Here is a 17,972-nt window from a genome sequence, read left to right on the forward strand (position 1 = left end):
CGCAGTTTGACTACCCCTGGTCTAGGGCTCTTGTCTCTAAAGAACTGCCTCTTCCGGTACATCTCTCAGACAGTGTTAAGGTTGAATGACCAAAACCTGTTCAGGATCCCCAGCCCCAAAGAGGTAAGACTAGCCTTAACCAGGGCCGGGGCTCTTTTGGCCCTGGTCCTGGCCTGGTGGAAAGCTCTACCTAATGAGATTATGTTGTAAACCGCCCTGAGACCTATTGGGAGAAGGGCGGTCTAAAAATTAAATAATAATAATATAATAATAATAATCAAAGAAGAAGAAGAGGTGGTTCTTACATGCCACTTTTCTCTACCCAATGGAGTCTCAAGGTGGCTTACAGTTGCCTTCCCTTTCCTCTTCCCACAACAGACACCATGTTAGGTAGGTGAGGCTGAGAGAGCCCTGATATTACTGCTCGGTCAGAACTGCTTTCTCAGTACTGTGGCGAGCCCAAGGTCACCCAGCTGGCTGCATGTGGGGAAGTGTGGAATCAAACCCAGATCACCAGATTAGAAGTCTGCACTCCCAACCACTACATCTCTGGATTTAAAACAGTTCAGTGGGGCCTGTAAGATTGAGCTGCCAGGTCTATGGTTGAGGCCAGAAAAATAACATCTGAAATACTGGCCTCCCTGCCTGAACATTTATCCAAGCCACTAAACCCTCTCAGTACCAGTTGCCCCCTCTGAAAGGGTATCAATTGGAGACGAGACAGCTTTTAAATTGCTTTTGATATTTAATTGTTTGAGCAGTAGTATTTATTATTAATATTATTGGATTATTTTTAAACTTGTAAGCCACCCTGAGCTGGTCAGGGAAGGGCGGCATACAAAAATAAATATTGTTATAAGAAACTTAATCATTAACAGTAAAAAGAAAAGAACTAGCTTGCGCTTCTTGGAATGTGTTTCCAAGCCTGATTGACTCATTAATCAGTATTATTTGGTTCCTGCCACCGAAGATAAATTTTTTGAAGCTTGAGGATGGGGTGGAAACAATAACAATGTTCTTTTAAAAATAGAATTTATTTGGATAGTCTACAACTTTTCTCATTTTTTTAAAGAAAAAAATACATCTACATGAAAAAAATCCACCTAAATGCAGGTTTTCTTCAGTGCGTCCAAAGAGTCGGCATCTGACAAAAACAAACAAAAAACAAACAATTAGCAAATAGTTTTTTAGTTCGTAGCACAACCTCCCAAGATTCTTGTTGACATACAGCATTGTGCTCCCATATTCCAGGGTATTTTTCTTCTGTTATAAGACAGAACAAAGTCAAATTAGCTTCTAATCATCGGGCATGTATTCAGTATAGTAATAGTTGCTACTCTTTTAAAAGCTAATAGGATGACATAATGTTGGGCAAATCTTCAGTAATATAAATTCCAGTTCACAGTATTTCCCTAAATGCAAAATGTCCTGTATGCTTAAGCAGCTTCATACTTGAGGAACACTTTAACCCAAATTCATCTAGTGCAAATGTATACTTGCTCCGTTACCAGATGTGTGCTGTCTGATTAGCTCAAAAGACCTGGGAACATGTCTGCCTGTGTGTGAGACCCATCGCTGTGCCTCTGCAATAGGCTAGCTTGCCCCCTCGTCACGGCAAGGAATGCGATCTGCCTGTGTCCAGTGCTCTTTATGTTTAAATAATTCAGCACAGAGGGTCTTGAATGTGGTATGTTTGTCAAGGAGATTTCCTAAGGCAGGGTGGCCTGTTTTGTTTTGCCAGCTGAAATAAAGATGGCTGATATAATAGTTTGTGTTCTTGTCCTTGCCTACAGTGCAGTTAAGTTCTAAGAGGAAGAGGAGTTTCTAATCTCTGTAAAACAATTCATTGGGCAGAAAAAAACCTGCAACTGTTTCTAGTATGTCAATTAAATGTAAAATGGAAGGGATAATAGTCTGGTTAAATTAGTCTGGATAGCAGGATACCATGACTTGGATCCTGTAGTAATTTCTGCTGATATAGTGTTTTGTGGTAGCAGAGACTTCATGCCCCAAATACCCCTAGAGTGCTGCTCCTGGGAGACAGGGACTCTTAGAAACCAATGTGAGGGGGGAATCAGGCCTGCAGCAGGAGGGGCAATAGGCAAAATCACCTCTTCCATTTGTGGAAATCCTCTGTTGGATTAGAGTCCATCTCTCTTGCATGACCAAATCATCATGGTAAACTAATTGGAAGGAAATCAGGCTGCAATAGGCTGCTGTCAAAACAGTGATTATTTTATAGAACCTTCTAGTCTGTAACATCTGAAACAACAATTCTCTCATTTTACTCAACTGTGTCTGTGTGTGTCTGTGTGTGGGCGGAGACCAGGAAGGAGAGGTAGGTGAGAGAGGAAAGGTGTGGGGGAAAGGTATGTGTGGTAAGGGATTGAGGGGGCGGGACCAGGAAGGACAGGTAGGTGGGAGAGGCAAAGGGAGGGGGGGGAGTTGTGTAGTTGGGAGGAAGGATTGTGTGTGTGTGTGTGGGGAGGGACCAGGAAGTACAGGAGGGGAGGGGGAAGTGTGTGTGTGTGTCAGAAAGGGAGGGGACCAAGATTATGGAGTCCCACAGCAGGTATGTGTTCCATATACCCTGTGCTAGTCAGACACCCATAATATTTTTTAAATAAATGTAGTAAGTGCAAAGAAGTGTTATTCTCCTTCCCCCCTCCCTCTCCATGCATCCCTGATGTCAAAAAGACATCTGTATTATGATCAAGGACTCTTTGCTTCCAGAACCAACTGTACTATGTTAGGACTTTAGAGCTATTTATGTTTCTTGTTTTTCTGTACATTTTTACTGCCACTGAACTATACACTTCATTTTTAAACCTTTTTCTTGAATTTGTTCAATAAAGCTCTATTTTGCTTTATTGTATGTGTGCTACTGGGGAAGGCACTGGCAAACCACCCCGTATTGAGTCTGCCATGAAAACGCTAGAGGGCGTCACCCCAAGGGTCAGACATGACTCGGTGCTTGCACAGGGGATACCTTTACCTTTACCTTTTTATGTGTGCTACTTAGGAAATTGCTGAGACAAAACCCAGGTACATTGTAGTTATCTTACTGCATCAAGGCAGGGTCAACCTTGACAGCTGCCCACAGTCCCCCCCCCTTAGTTGGGTTGATATCCAATGCAAATGTAATTAAAAAAAAGAATATAGGGTATGTTACATTTCTTATCTATGCTTTGTAAGGTTAGTTAAAGTGAAAGAGAGAGAGACTTAATTATTATGTTTATATGCCGCCCTCCTTGAAGGCTCAGGGCAGTTTACAAGAAACGGGAAAAAGATACAGATAACATATGGAACAACAGGTGATAACAGCAATAATATTTTAACAACAATAATTTTAACATGATAACAATAATATTAGTGAATGATGGAACTGCAAAAGAGCCTCAGCTCAACTCTTACTGGGACCCATTGGGTTAGGCAGATTAGTAGCAGTCGTAATATGATGGGGGGGGGTTGGGGGCCAATTGGAAGAAATGTTTTGGGTTGACCTCAACCAAATGCCTTACGGAGGAGCTGCCTTTTGCAGGCCCTCTGGGTTTTCATGTTGAATTCTCATGTACCATCTTTTGTACCACAGTGAAGATGACACAATGGTCAATTAGCTAAACCCAGTAAACAACACATGCTGCCAATCAACCGTCACGGACCTATTTTCAATGTTACTCAGTCACTTTATATTTGAAAAATTGTTTTTAAAAACTGTATCAATCAGCAGTTTTGTGAACTGGATAGAATTGAAAATGTCTCTAGAGAAGATTACCATTAATGGTTGTAAACTTTCTGTTGGCTGTATTTATGGTATAGATTAGCCTTAAAAACTTGATACTGCTAAAGTGTTTTTTGAAGTTGGCACTTAATGTGAATTTCATGAAGGGCTTTAATTTCTGGCAACTTGTTCTTGTTGTTGAAGCTAACTTAAGTTCACTTTCTTGCTTAGCCATATAGTCTTGATGCTTGCAGATGATATGGCCTGCAACCCACGGAATCCAAGGCCAGCTACTGTGTTCAGTCACAAAAACATGGAACTGAATGTTTATGGCGATGATGTGGAAGTGGACTATAGAAGCTATGAGGTACGTATTAAGCAAATCCTGAATAGAGTTCTTGATGCTTAGTGGATTATGGTCCATCAACAAGGTGACGCTAATTTATGCAAGAGTGGCCACTGGGAACTGCTTAATGGGAATTGCTCCCAGATGCAAGGTTGCAGTGGGTAGCTGGGTACTTAATATGATTCTACTTTGGTCCTGAAATGGTTCAGAAACTGTCAAAAACTGAATTGATTTCTCCCTATCACTTCATGTTTGTATATGTCATCTTGGCAATATGGCAATCATTTTATCTTGTAGCCCAGGTCTTGGAAGCTAAGCAGGGTTGGGCCTGGTTAGCACTTGGATGGGTGACTACCAGGAAGTCCAGTGTTGCTACGCAGAGGCAGGCAATGGCAAATCACCTTGGACTGTGTCTTGGCTTGAAAACCCATTTTGGCTGTGACTTTATGATACTTTTTACCACCATTACAGCATTTAAACATTGAGAATACGAACAAATTTAGCAATTGTTTTAGGGGATTTAAAAAATTAAAACTTTTGTTAGCCACCTTTCTTGAGGAACTCAAGGTGGGTTACAATATACATACATACATACAGTTTTATTACAATCATAGACCAGCATAAGAAACATCCATTAAAACCAGGAATTAAAACATCTTAAAATATAACAATAGAAAATACAAAAGGTAGATAAACACAGCTGTCCAGATTCATTTAAAACAGACCATTCTATTACGAATTTTGATCGCTGCTGCGCAGAACTTGGCAACTCTATAAGTTGTGTTGTTTTCTATATCTGCAAGCAGCAGAGAAATGTAAAATTCTCCTGAGCGCCCTGGGAATCTGCCTAGCAATGGAAGAATTAGACTAGTTCGAATCTCATTATAGAATCGACATTGAAAGAGAAGATGTTCCATGGTTTCTACATGCCCAGAGCCACAGGTGCATTTCCTTTCAGTATAGGGTATTTTCTTATATTTTCCTTCTAATACCGCTGAAGGGAAGGCATCACAGCGTGCTAAAGTGAAGGCCCTCCTATGACTAGGTACTTCAAGCTTTTCCAGATATGTCATAGGGGAAGATGAATATCTATTGGGTTCACTAATAATGAAAGATGGGTTATTCGCTAGGTCCTGTTGGCATTCTATGTCGGGTTACAATATAAACAAAACATAATAAAAATAATTCTAATACCCATAAAATCACATTTTAAATGTTTAGAAATTATATTTTAAGTACTGTTTTTATTTCATTATTTGAACTATATTGACGATATTTTATTATCTTAATGGAGAATAATTGGGTTTGAGACCCAAGACCAGTTTTTCAGAGAACATGAGTCAGCTTTGAAAGTACAGACAGAAAAATTACTTTCCACACTGTGTGTGTGTGTGTATGTGTGTATAAACCACATATATACAAACAAATTTATTTGTGGCAAATTGATGGGTTTAGTCATCTGGCAGAAATTTTCTTGTAATGGGTGGCCAGGTGAGTAATTTCTAGAAATTAGCAGCTAGGACTCTTGTCATGCCGAGTATATTACATCTCACTGCTAAGATGTTCTTATTGCTGCACTAATTACAGGAAAAGAGATAAAAAGAACATGCATGACATGGGGATCTCTTGTGGATGAATTTACTTTTCTTTGAGCAAACATGCCAACCCTTGTTCTTCAGATCTATTCATCAGACTTAATGAATAGACATTACACGTGAAATGTGAGAACTATTTAGTAAGGTAATAAACCTTTAGCATGCCAAATGATTGTAAAAAAAATGAAAGCTTGTTGGATCTGCCTCTTGCTTGTTATAGACCATTTATGCACTGGAGGCTGAAGTTTTAGTCTAGGCTGCAGGCTGGAGTTTTAGTCATGGCAGGTTGCCACAACTCTTCCTGCACCCACATGGGGGAGCATTTGGCCTGGTGCACCTCATCCGCCCCCGATTTTTGCTCCTGCACAGGAGCTGGGACAATGAAGTTCCCAGTGCATAAACGGTCATACGTTGGTTAAGTTTTAACTCCAAGCATTTCTTAAAGGAACCCATTATCATCTTCATAGTGTCCATGTTAAAAGACAGGTCTATAATAATCTTGTCAGAAATTATTGCCTTTTGGATCTTACCTTTTGATTTCTTAAAACAGAATTGATCTGCTGTTATATGGACTAAGACTTTGATGATAGCTGACAGCTGTCATTAGCCTGATTACTCTTGGGCTGGTATAAATCTGTATTCAGGAGCTGTGATATTTTGCAGAATTTTTTTTCACTTGCAGGCCAGATGGACAGTTTCTGGTCAGATATTTCTATGACTGGTATCTTATTTCCCCAGAGTCTCATAGGGATTATATGCCTTAAAATACATTTATTAACATTTTGCCATGGTAACACATAATAATGCTGGTGGGTAAGCATGCATAAGTAGATTCACACAGATAAAGCTACACAGTGTGACAGGTGTTCAGACTGATGAAAATGTATTATAAAGAATGGAAGGGTGGTAAATGTGTGTTTGATATCATACATCTCAGTAATAAACGTTTACTACTCTTTGATAATGAAACAGTGACATTAATGGAATAAAATTTTGTGGCTAGTTATGATGAAATCTGGCACTGCAACCAATAGTTATTGTTCTGTGATTGAACTGTAGTGAGTTATTAACATGCATTTTTCTGGGTAGTTATTTTGAGCACCTTGTTGACGTTATGGGCCCATGCAGGATGATATTCATAGAGGATGCTGTCTCTTCAGGTAACTGTGGAGAATTTTTTGCGAGTATTGACAGGAAGAATCCCAGAAAGTGCACCTCGCTCAAAACGTCTCCTTTCTGATGACAGAAGTAACATTCTTATATATATGACAGGTAATTGTGTTTTCTCCCATCCAGCCCTCTTTGTAGTAATCTTCAGAGTACATTTATAATAAAGTAATGCAAGAATTTGGAAGTGGACAGTATAGTTTGGATATGAGCTTCTTCAGCTTGAAAGCCATGTATACACCAGACAAGAATTTTCTGGAATTTTAGGCTTGACTCATAACTGTAACATTGTTTATGCCTTTTGAAAATTCTGTCCAGGTAGGGGAAAGGAGAGTTGGTATGGAAGGTTTATTAGCTGGTGGTTTAACATAAAACATAGGAAGAGAATTATTGTATAGGACTATAGTCCTTCTTTTCCAACATCCTCTTTCTTACTGTAGCCTAGCAGGAAGCCTATGGGTGGGGCACAGGGGCTTCCTTAATTATTTGAGTTGACAAATACTGAGAATTACACAGCCTCTTTCCTCCTTCAAGAATCGCTGCCTTGCCGTGGCAAGGGGGCTTGCGTAGCTCAGTGAAGCTATGAGCTATGCTGTGTAGGGCCACCCAAAATGGACAGGTCAGAGCTGAGAGCTCTGACAAAAGGTGATCCACTGGAGAAGGAAATGGCAAACCACTCCAGTATCTTTGCCATGAAAACCCAATGGACAAGTTCAAAAGGCAAAATGATATGACGCCGGAAGATGAGCCCCTCAGGTCAGAAGGTGTCCAATATGCTACTGGGGATGAGCAGACGGCTAGTACGAGGAGCGCCAGAATGAATGAAGCGACTGGGCCAAAGCCGAAAGGACGCTCAGTTGTGGAAGTAACTGGTGGCGAAAAGACAGTACAATGCTGTAAAGATTTTTATTCCATAGGAACCTGGAACGTCAGATCCATGAATCAAGGCAAGCTGGACGTGGTTAAACAAGAGATGACATGACTGAACATCGATATTTTAGGAATCAGTGAACTAAAATGGACAGGAATGGGTGAATTTAATTCAGACGACCATCAGTTATACAACTGTGGACAAGAATCTCGCAGAAGAAATGGAGTAGCCTTCATAATCAATAAGAGAGTAGGAAAAGCAGTCTTGGGATACAATCCCCAAAATGACAGAATGATCTCAGTTCGAATCCAAGGCAAACCATTCAACATCACAGTAATCCAGGTCTATGCCCCAACCACTGCTGCTGAAGAGGATGAAGTTGACCAGTTCTATGAAGCCCTACAACACCTTCTAGAAGCAACACCAAAAAATGACGTGCTTCTCATCATGGGGGATTGGAATGTTAAAGTAGGAAGCCAAAAGATACCTGGGATAACAGGCAAGTTTGGCCTTGGAGTACAAAATGAAGCAGGGCACAGGCTGGTAGAATTTGGTCAAGAGAATACAATGGTCATAGCAAACACTGTTTTCCAACAACCCAAGAGACGACTCTAACATGGACATCACCAGACGGTCAACACAGAAATCAGATTGACTATGTGCTCTGCAGCCAAAGATGGAGAAGTTCTATCCAGTCAATAAAAACAAGACCAGGAGCTGATTGTGGTTCAGATCATGAGCTTCTTGTTGCAAAATTTAGGCTTAAATTGAAGAAAGTAGGGAAAACCACTAGGCCACTCAGGTATGAACTAAATCATATCCCCAACGAATACACAGGAATAGAGGAGTCACAAATTGGGATCAAGATTGCAGGGAGAAATATCAACAACCTCAGATATGCAGATGATACTACTCTAATGGCAGAAAGTGAAGAGGAACTAAAGAGCCTGTTGATGCGGGTGAAGGAGGAGAGTGCAAAAGTTGGTTTGAAACTCAACATCAAGAAAACGAAGATCATGGCATCTGGCCCTCTCAATTACTGGCAAATAGATGGAGAAGAAATGGAGATAGTGACAGATTTTATTTTCCCGGGCTCCAAGATCACTGCAGACGGGGACTGCAGCAAAGAAATTAAAAGACACTTGCTCCTGGGGAGGAAAGCTATGGCAAATCTAGACAGCATCCTAAAAAGCAGTGACATCACCCTGCCAACAAAAGTGCGTTTAGTCAAGGCTATGGTATTCCCAGTTGCAATGTATGGCTATGAAAGTTGGACCATAAGGAAGGCTGAGCGTCAAAGAATTGAGGCTTTTGAACTCTGGTGCTGGAGAAGACTCTTGCTAGTCCCTTGGACTGCAAGGTGAATAAACCGGTCAGTCCTAGAGGAGATCAGCCCAGACTGCTCCTTAGAAGGCCAGATCCTGAAGATGAAACTCAAATACTTGGGCCACCTCATGAGAAGGAAGGACTCCCTGGAGAAGAGCCTAATGCTGGGTGCGATTGAGGGCAAAAGAAGAAGGGGATGACAGAGAATGAGGGGGCTGGATTGAGTCACTAAAGCAGTAGGTGCAAACTTAAATGGACTCCGGGGAATGGTTGAGGACAGGAAGGCCTGGAGGATCATTATCCATGGGGTCGCGATGGGTCAGACACGACTTCACACCTAACAACAACAACACACAGCCTCTTTAAATCAGCGGGTTTTTGTGTAAAGCACTGGTGTGTGATTGGTTGAAATGGTGCTAGAAATGGAAAGCTATAACACTGAAAGAACAAGCAGAGTTACAAGTCTCTAAATCCACTGAGTTAATGGAGTTAGATGTATGTTCAGGATTATATTGTTTTGGAAAAACATGAACATGTCAAAGTGCTTGTTTCCTAATCATGACCAATGCGAAAGCATGCGTAGATGCAGTTTTTGACATTAAGAGATTTTCTGAGGGTTAGACCTGTAAAATCTTATTTGTGTTACTGTGTCAATAGCTGAGGAAGAATAATTTCCTTTTTTCCCAAGGAAACTTGATTTACCTGTACTTGTGCAGCGGTAATAATTGTGGTAGGGAGAAGGAAAGAGAAAAATGGGTTACAAAGAAATCTTTAAAAGATACAGACTTGCCAGGGGCTGGGTTCTTGTGGATAGGACTGTCTTCATAGAATCATAGAGTTGGAAGGGGCTGTACAGGCCATCTAGTCCAACTCCTTGCTTTACCAGATCAGCCTAAAGCATCTATGATAAGTATCTGTGTAGCTGCTGCTTAAAGGCCACCAGTGAGGGGGAACTCACTAACTCCTTAGGCAGCCAATTCCACTGTTGAAATACTTGGACTGTAAAATGTTTATCCCTTATATCTAGCTGGAACACTTCTACACATAGTTTAAATCCATTACTGCAGGTCCTATCCTCTGTTGCCAACAGGGACCACTTCCTGCCCTCCTCTCAATGATAGCCTTTCAGATACTTAAAGACAGCAATCATGTCCCCTCTCAATCTCCTCTTCTCCAGGTTGAACATTCCCAAGTTCTCTTAGCTTTTCCTCATAAGGTTTGGTCTCCAAACCCCAGATCATCCTTGTTGTTCTCCTTTGCACACTCTCAATTTTGTCCATATCCTTTTTGAAGTGAGGCCTACAGAACTGTATACAGTGCTGAAGATGCAGTATGACCAATGTGGTATACAACAGTGCTATGACATCCTGCAATTCTGATGTGATGTCTCTGTTGATACAGTCCAAGACTGCATTTGCCTTCTTTACCTCCACATCACACTGTCTGCTTACATTTAATTTACAGTCCACAAGTACCCCAAGATCTCATTCACACACACTGCTACCCAGAAGTGTATCTCCCATCCAGTATGCATGCTTCTCATTTTTGTGACCCAGATGAAGAACTCTGCACTTATCCTTTTTGAATTTAATCTTTTTCTTGTTTTCCAACTTTCCCAGGATGTTCTTATCTTGTTGAACTTTATATTGTTGGGTCTTCACCATTCCTCCCAATTCGTTGTCAACTGCAAATGTAGTCCTTCCACCCCCTCATCCAGATCTCTGATAAAAATGTTGAAAAGTACTGGACTCAGTACTGAGCCTATTGGCACCACACTGCACACCTCTTTCCAATCTGATGACATACCATTGACAGCCACTCTTGGGGTATGATTTTCTAACTAGTTCCCTTTCCATATAGCCATCCAGGCTGAAGTCCTCCAATTTACCCATCAGAACATCATGGAGAGTCTTGTTAAAAGCCTCAGACAGGTTCATCCTTCCCTGTTTCTTATCCCCTTTAATACTTTGTGTGCATGCTGGAGGGGAGAGATTAATGTATAGCTGTTTCAGTGTGGGTTGCAGTATGTTAAAGTTTTTAAAAGTATCAATGAATAATAATTGTCTTCTTTACAAGGTCATGGTGGGAATGGCTTCTTGAAATTTCAAGATTCTGAAGAAATCACTAATGTTGAACTTGCAGATGCTTTTGAACAGATGTGGCAGAAAAGAAGGTAATCCAGGCTTTCTCAACCACGATTTCTTGAAATCCTGGGGTTTCTTGGCACCCCTGGAAAGGTTTCCCAAATTGGTGGAAATTAATTAATTTTTAATCTGTTTTTTAAGATTAAACATTTATTGGGTGATATGAGCATATATGGTCATGTTGACTCCCCTTCCCAAAACGGCCAATGATGGTCTGGAGGGGGTGGGAGGGAAAGGGCCCCAGATGGGCGTGTACACAGCTATGCCTCCCAACCACATTCTGCATGATTGTGCCACTTCTGGCCTTGAGAATGCCTGAAGAATGCTTCAGAGGTTTCTCAAACCTGAAGAATGCTTCAGGGGGTTCTCAACGGTAAACATGCTGAGAAAGGCTGAGAAATAATCTCTTATTCCAGCCTTTATTTGGCTACCCATTTTTTCTACCTAACCTACCCACCCATTCCTACTTACGGTATCACATATAGCACCCTCTTGGTCTGAAGAAAAAAATCTTTGTTTACAAAGTCTTTCTTTCCTGGTTATATAGAGATTACTCTTTTTTAGAAGTGAATAAGTGTTTGTTTACAAACTTATTTTATACTGTTGTTTCTTCAAGTACTTCAAGTGAAATTGAATGGTATTTATTAATTTCCAATGACTACATTCATTATTCTAGTGGATAAATTTTACTCTATCAGGAAATCACCTGTTGTCTTCAAACTAGTGTTCCTGTTAATATGACATGTTAATATGGAACATATTATTTAGAGTCTTTCTGACTACCTCAAGAATTAGAATTTCTTGAGCCATCTGTGCAGTTATTTTCAATCCTGCTAAAATGGATGCTTGCAACAGTGAATTATGTCTGTTAATGACATAATGCCATATGGCTAGTGATGGCCTTTGACTTAAATTATTATAGCTAAGTAGCTTTTTTTCACAATGATGCATGAAACTGCCTGTGGGTTTTCAGAGGGAGAAATCCATTTTCTCCTCTACTGTAAAGGTCTTCACTTCCTAAGCATCTTTCTAATCTTGATAATTGTAGAAAATTTAAAATGGTCAGCTTGGTACAAAGTTAATAATCTAAACAGATACTCATAAACGATCCAGAGCAGACAGAAAAGGTGTTTGTTTCCTTCCAGATACAACGAGTTGCTGTTTATCATTGATACATGCCAAGGTGCATCCATGTATGAAAGATTTTATTCTCCTAATATAATGGCTTTGGCTAGTAGCCAGGTGGGAGAAGACTCACTTTCTGTAAGTATATAGCTTCTGTTATATTGTTAATAATATTTAGAGATGTGGGTCTTAGAATTCCATAATGAGAATCACAGAAGCCTTCCAAATTATGCACTAAGAATAAATTCTACCAGCTAGGCTGACTTTTCTAAATGAATTTAAGCTATTATTCTAGTAAGTGCTCCATTTTTTGTGAAACCAAGACTTTAAAAAAGTGAGTCTTTTGTAAAGAAATAAAACATTGGGCACAGGGAGTTAGGCAGCAGAGCTGGAGTTTGATGGGGTGGTGAGAGGTAAGTAGAAAGTTCACCAGCTTGATGTAGTGGCTAGAGTGTTATACTAAGAACTCAACATAACCTGTCTCATTATATTACAATAAATTGGAATAGGGAAGAACAATGTAGTAAACTGCTATGGGTCCCAATTGGGGCCAAGTGGTAGTATAATTAATGGGGAGATCATCCCATGATCCATTGTGACTAGGTATGAGGACAAACCAGCTAATGACCTTAATTCTGTCATGAATTGGGCCAGTTCATTCTCCCTGAACATAGGCTTATAGAATAATAGAATCATAGAGTTGGAAGGGGCCATAGAGGCCATCTAGTCCAACCCCCTGCTCAACGCAGGGTCAGCCCTAAGCATCCTAAAGCATCCAAGAAAAGTGTGTATCCAACCTTTGCTTGAAGACTGCCAGTGAGGGGGAGCTCACCACTTCCTTATGCAGCCTATTCCACTGCTGAACTACTCTGACTGTGAAAATTTTTTTCCTGATATCTAGCCTAAATCATTGTACTTGAAGTTTAAACCCATTACTGCGTGTCCTCTCCTCTGCAGCCAGCAGAAACAGCATCCTGACCTCCTCCAAGTGACAACCTTTCAAATACTTAAAGAGGGCTATCATGTCCCCTCTCAACCTCTTTTTCTCCAGGCTGAACATTCCCAAGTCCCTTAACCTATCTTCATAGGGCTTGGTCCCTTGGCCCCAGATCATCTTTGTCGCTCTCCTCTGTAACCTTTCAATTTTATCTACGTCCTTCTTGAAGTGAGGCCTCCAGAACTGCACACAGTACTCCATGTGTGGTCTGACCAGTGCCGTATACAATGGCACTATGACATCTTGTGATTTTGATGTGATGCCCCTGTTGATACAGCCCAAAATGGCATTTGCCTTTTTTACCATTGCATCACACTGCCTGCCTATGTTTAGTTTACAATCCACAAGTATCCCAAGGTCTCGTTCACACACAGTGTTACCTAGAAGCATATCCCCCATCCAGTAGGCATGCTTTTCATTTTTCTGACCCAGATGCAGAACTTTACACTTACCTTTATTAAATTGCATCTTGTTCTTGTTCTCATTTGCCCATTTTTCCATTGTGTTCAGATCTCGTTGAACTCTGTCTCTATCTTCCGGAGTATTTGCTAGTCCTCCCAATTTGGTGTCATCTGCAAACTTGATGAGTAGTCCCTCCACCCCGTCATCTAGTTCGTTAATAAATATGTTAAAAAGTACCGGGCCGAGTACCGATCCCTGAGGTACCCCGCTACTCACCTCTCTCCAGTCTGATGAAACACCATTGACAACAACTCTTTGAGTGCGGTTCTCTAACCAATTCCCTATCCACCTATCTGAAAATCCAGATTGCAGTCCTTCAACTTATCCATCAGAACATCATGGGGAACCTTATCAAAAGCTTTACTAAAATCCAAGTAAACGACATCAACCGAATTTCCACGATCCAGCAAACCTGTTACTTGGTCAAAAAAGGAAACCAGGTTGGTCTGACAGGACCTGTTGGAGACAAATCCATACTGACTTCCTTGGATCACCAAATTGTCCTCCAGATGTTTGCAGATCGCTCCCTTTAATATCTGCTCCATTATCTTCCCCACAACACAGATCAGACTCACTGGTCTGTAGTTTCCCGGGTCATCCTTACTCCCTTTTTTGAAGATCGGAGTAACATTTGCTCTCTTCCAGTACTCCGGGATATCTCCAGTCCTTAAAGAGGTCCCGAAGATGATGGACAAGGGCTGTGCAAGTTCTCTGGAAAGTTCTTTGAGCACTCTTGGGTGCATTTCATCCGGCCCAGGGGATTTGAACTCATCCAGTGCAGCTAAATGCCTCTCGACAACCTCTGTATCCATGACAACCTGCCACCCAGACACTATCCTTTGGCTACTGTCATCTCTAGATGTGCCTAAACCCTTTGACCTGTGGGAAAAAACAGATGTAAAATAGGCACTAAGCCTTCCTGCTTTCTCTGCATCTTCCGTTAGAGTTTGTCCATCCGCACCCAACAGTGGGCCTATTGCCTCCTTTACTTTATGTTTGCTCCTCACATAACTGAAAAATCTTTACTTGTTACAGTGGGCTTCCCTGGCCAATCTTAGCTCACTCTCAGCTTTGGCCTTTCTGATGATTGATCTACTGTGCCTAGTAACCTGTAGGTACTCTTCTTTAGAGCTCTGTCCTTCCCTCCATGTCCTGAACATTTTCCTTTTCTTTCTTAGTTCCTCTTGAAGTTCTCTGTTCATCCAAATAGGCTTCTTAGAGCTCCTGCAATGTTTTCGTCTTTCTGGGATAGTCATTGATTGAGCATGCAATAGCTCTTGTTTGAGTAGCGCCCACCCTTCACATGCTCCCTTCCCTTCCAGCATTCTCGTCCATGGTATGACACTCATCATGTCTCTGAGTTTATTAAAGTTTGCCCTACGAAAATCCAACATCCGCGTCTGGCTACAAGCTTCCTTGGCTCCCCATCTCAAAAGGAATTCTATGAGGACATGGTCACTTCCCCCTAGGGTCCCCACCTCCTTCACCTCATCCACCAACTCTTGCCTGTTGGTCAGTATTAAGTCCAGTATGCCTGAACCTCTTGTGGGTTCATCTACCATTTGATAAATGAAATTGTCAGCCAGGCAGGTCAGAAGGCATGACTTAGGATGCTTCGCAGAGTTTGTTTCCCAGCACACATCTGGGAAATTGAAGTCATCCATGATGACAAGGTCCTGCCGCTTGGATATTTTCTCAAGCTGCTCACAAAGTGCACCATCCACATCCTCTCGTTGGTCAGACGGTCGGTAGCAGACACCAACCAACACACTGTTTGTTTTCCCCTCACTTCTTTTCACCCAGATGCTTTCCACTGTAGATATGCTCTCCTTCACTAGAATTTCCTGACAGGTAAGCCCTTTCCTCACATACAGTGCCACTCCTCCACCTCTTCGATCTATTCTGTTTTTTCTGAACAGTTCATATCCATCCACCATTATATTCCAGTCATGAGAATCATTCCACCAAGTTTCTGTGATGCCTACTAGATCATACCTTTCCATCAGCATGAGAAGTTCCAGCTCTTCCTTCTTACTGCCCATGCTTCGGGCGTTAGTATAAAGGCATCTGAATCCTTTTACTTTTGGTTCCCTATGAGCTGGCCTTGCCGGTTGGGCTGTCTCCGATCGGTCTCCTTCCTTACACTCCCTATGTTGATCGTCTCCTTCCCCTTGTGGCTTCAGTTTAAAGCTCTCCTGATGAATTTCCCCAGGTTCCTGCCAAACACATTCTTCCCCAGCTTCGATAAGTGCAATCCTTCAGGTGCTAGTAGGCCTTCCTCAAGAAAGCCTATCCCATGGTCCCAGAAACCAAATCTCTCCTGCCGGCACCAACTACGCAGCCACTGATTCACCTCCATTATCTTCCTCTCCCGATGCATTCTCTTGACAGGCAAGATTGAAGAGAATACCACTTCTGCCCCCATTTGCTTGAGCTTCCTCCCCAGATCTTGATAGTCTTTTTTAATAAGAGCGATTGTATTCATGGACATGTCATTCGTTCCCACATGGACCATCACAAATGGGTAGCGATCCGTAGATTTGAGGAGTTTGGGCAGCCGTTCTGAAACATCTTTAATTTTTGCCCCTGGCAAGCAACACGCCTCTCGGGTTAGGGGGTCGGGCCCAGCCACATGGCGATCCATTCCTCTTAGCAGGGAGTCTCCAATTGCCAGTACTCTCCTTTTTTTTCCCTTCTCAACTCCATTTCCTTCTATCCCCATGGCCTCTTCACTTTGTCTTAGACTTTGTTTTGGGACCTCTTCCCTCGTTGACCCTTGCAAGGGCCTGAAATCTATTCTGGAGCGCTAAAGGCCCCGAGAACTGTCTCGCTCTACGCCGTTGAGTCTTTTTCCGAACTGTCTGCAGAGGCTCCGTAGTCCGTAGTCAAGTCAATCCCCTTATCCTCTTCAGGACTGGTTGTATCCTCTTTATTCCGAGTTGCACAGCTCCGGTCTATGAACTTCTCCCCTTTCTTAATTTGGGTCAGAGTAATAATGCTGAAGAAATGGAGATAGTGACAGATTTTATTTTCCTGGGCTCCAAGATTACTGCAGATGGGGACTGCAGTGCAGTCCCTTGGACTGCAAGGCGAACAAACCGGTCAGTCCTAGAGGAGATCAACCCTGACTGCTCTTTAGAAGGCCAGATCCTGAAGATGAAACTCAAATACTTTGGCCACCTCATGAGAAGGAAGGACTCTCTGGAGAAGAGCCTAATGCTAGGAGCGATCGAGGGCAAAAGAAGAAGGGGACGACAGAGAATGAGGTGGCTGGATGGAGTCACTGAAGCAGTACGTGCAAACTTAAATGGACTCCGGGGAATGGTAGAGGACAGGAAGGCCTGGAGGATCATTGTCCATGGGGTCGCGATGGGTCGGACACGACTTCGCACATAACAACAACAACAACAAATAATGCTGTCTTCTAATCCCCTAATCCTTTCCTCCAAAAGTTTTACCAGCTTACACTTGGGGCAGATGTAGTCCATCTTGTCTTCTGGGATGAACGCAATCATGTCACACTTACTGCAGATGATGGGATGAGTGTCCTGGAGGTCCATTCTAACTTCTAGGCAGTGCAACTACTGGTCAGCAGCAACACTCCCCAGTATCTCTCTCCACGTGCTCTCAGTTGTCTGAGCTCAGGAAGTTGTCTCTATTGAGGAAGTTGTCTCTATTGAACATTTCCAAGACCTTTTGTTCAGTTGGGTTTTAAATGGCTGGCAGCTATTTTGGGTTCACAGCAGGCAGGCATGTGGGCTCTGCTGAGAGGCTGAAATGGCATCAAGTAATTTCAGGGATCAATTTTGCTTCCTCTTGCTTGGCTGGTTCATTTTAGGACTTCTGGGTCATACTGGTTCAAGTGTTCAGTTCAGGAACATCGTGAACCTCAAAGTGATTTTGAATTTTCCAGTTCATGGCCATCCTTAGTTGTGAAATCTCTTAACATTCTATTTTCTTCATTCTCCAGAGATTTCTGTTGCTTTACAATTTTCTTTTCTTCCAATGTATCCCTTATTAACTTTACCCTATCACCTTCCTTTTCTATCCTTGTATCCATTCTCCTCGCAGATCCAGTTTCTTTAACTCTCCCTTCGATTACCACTCATATGTCTTCGTAGCACCCTTACTGCTATAGACCATTCCACGGCATTTGACTGCAAATGCCCACTGTCCCTCCATTCTTCTTGCCCCTCTCCCAGCTCATGTTAAATTCCT

General features: G+C 42.0%; 1 protein-coding gene across 2 annotated transcripts in view; it reads left to right on the forward strand.

The window, feature by feature from the left end:
* Nucleotides 1-17,972, forward strand: part of PIGK (phosphatidylinositol glycan anchor biosynthesis class K) — a 138,236-nt gene that overhangs the window by 14,133 nt on the left and 106,131 nt on the right. For both annotated transcript variants that reach the window (XM_077333293.1, XM_077333292.1), the window contains 4 exons: nucleotides 3,953-4,088; nucleotides 6,823-6,934; nucleotides 11,103-11,199; nucleotides 12,316-12,433. In XM_077333293.1, the coding sequence (XP_077189408.1) occupies nucleotides 3,953-4,088; nucleotides 6,823-6,934; nucleotides 11,103-11,199; nucleotides 12,316-12,433 (463 nt within the window). The remainder of the gene's footprint in view (nucleotides 1-3,952; nucleotides 4,089-6,822; nucleotides 6,935-11,102; nucleotides 11,200-12,315; nucleotides 12,434-17,972) is intronic.

The sequence above is a fragment of the Paroedura picta genome, chromosome 4 (assembly GCF_049243985.1).
Source record: "Paroedura picta isolate Pp20150507F chromosome 4, Ppicta_v3.0, whole genome shotgun sequence".
Classification (NCBI taxonomy): Eukaryota; Metazoa; Chordata; class Lepidosauria; order Squamata; family Gekkonidae; genus Paroedura; species Paroedura picta.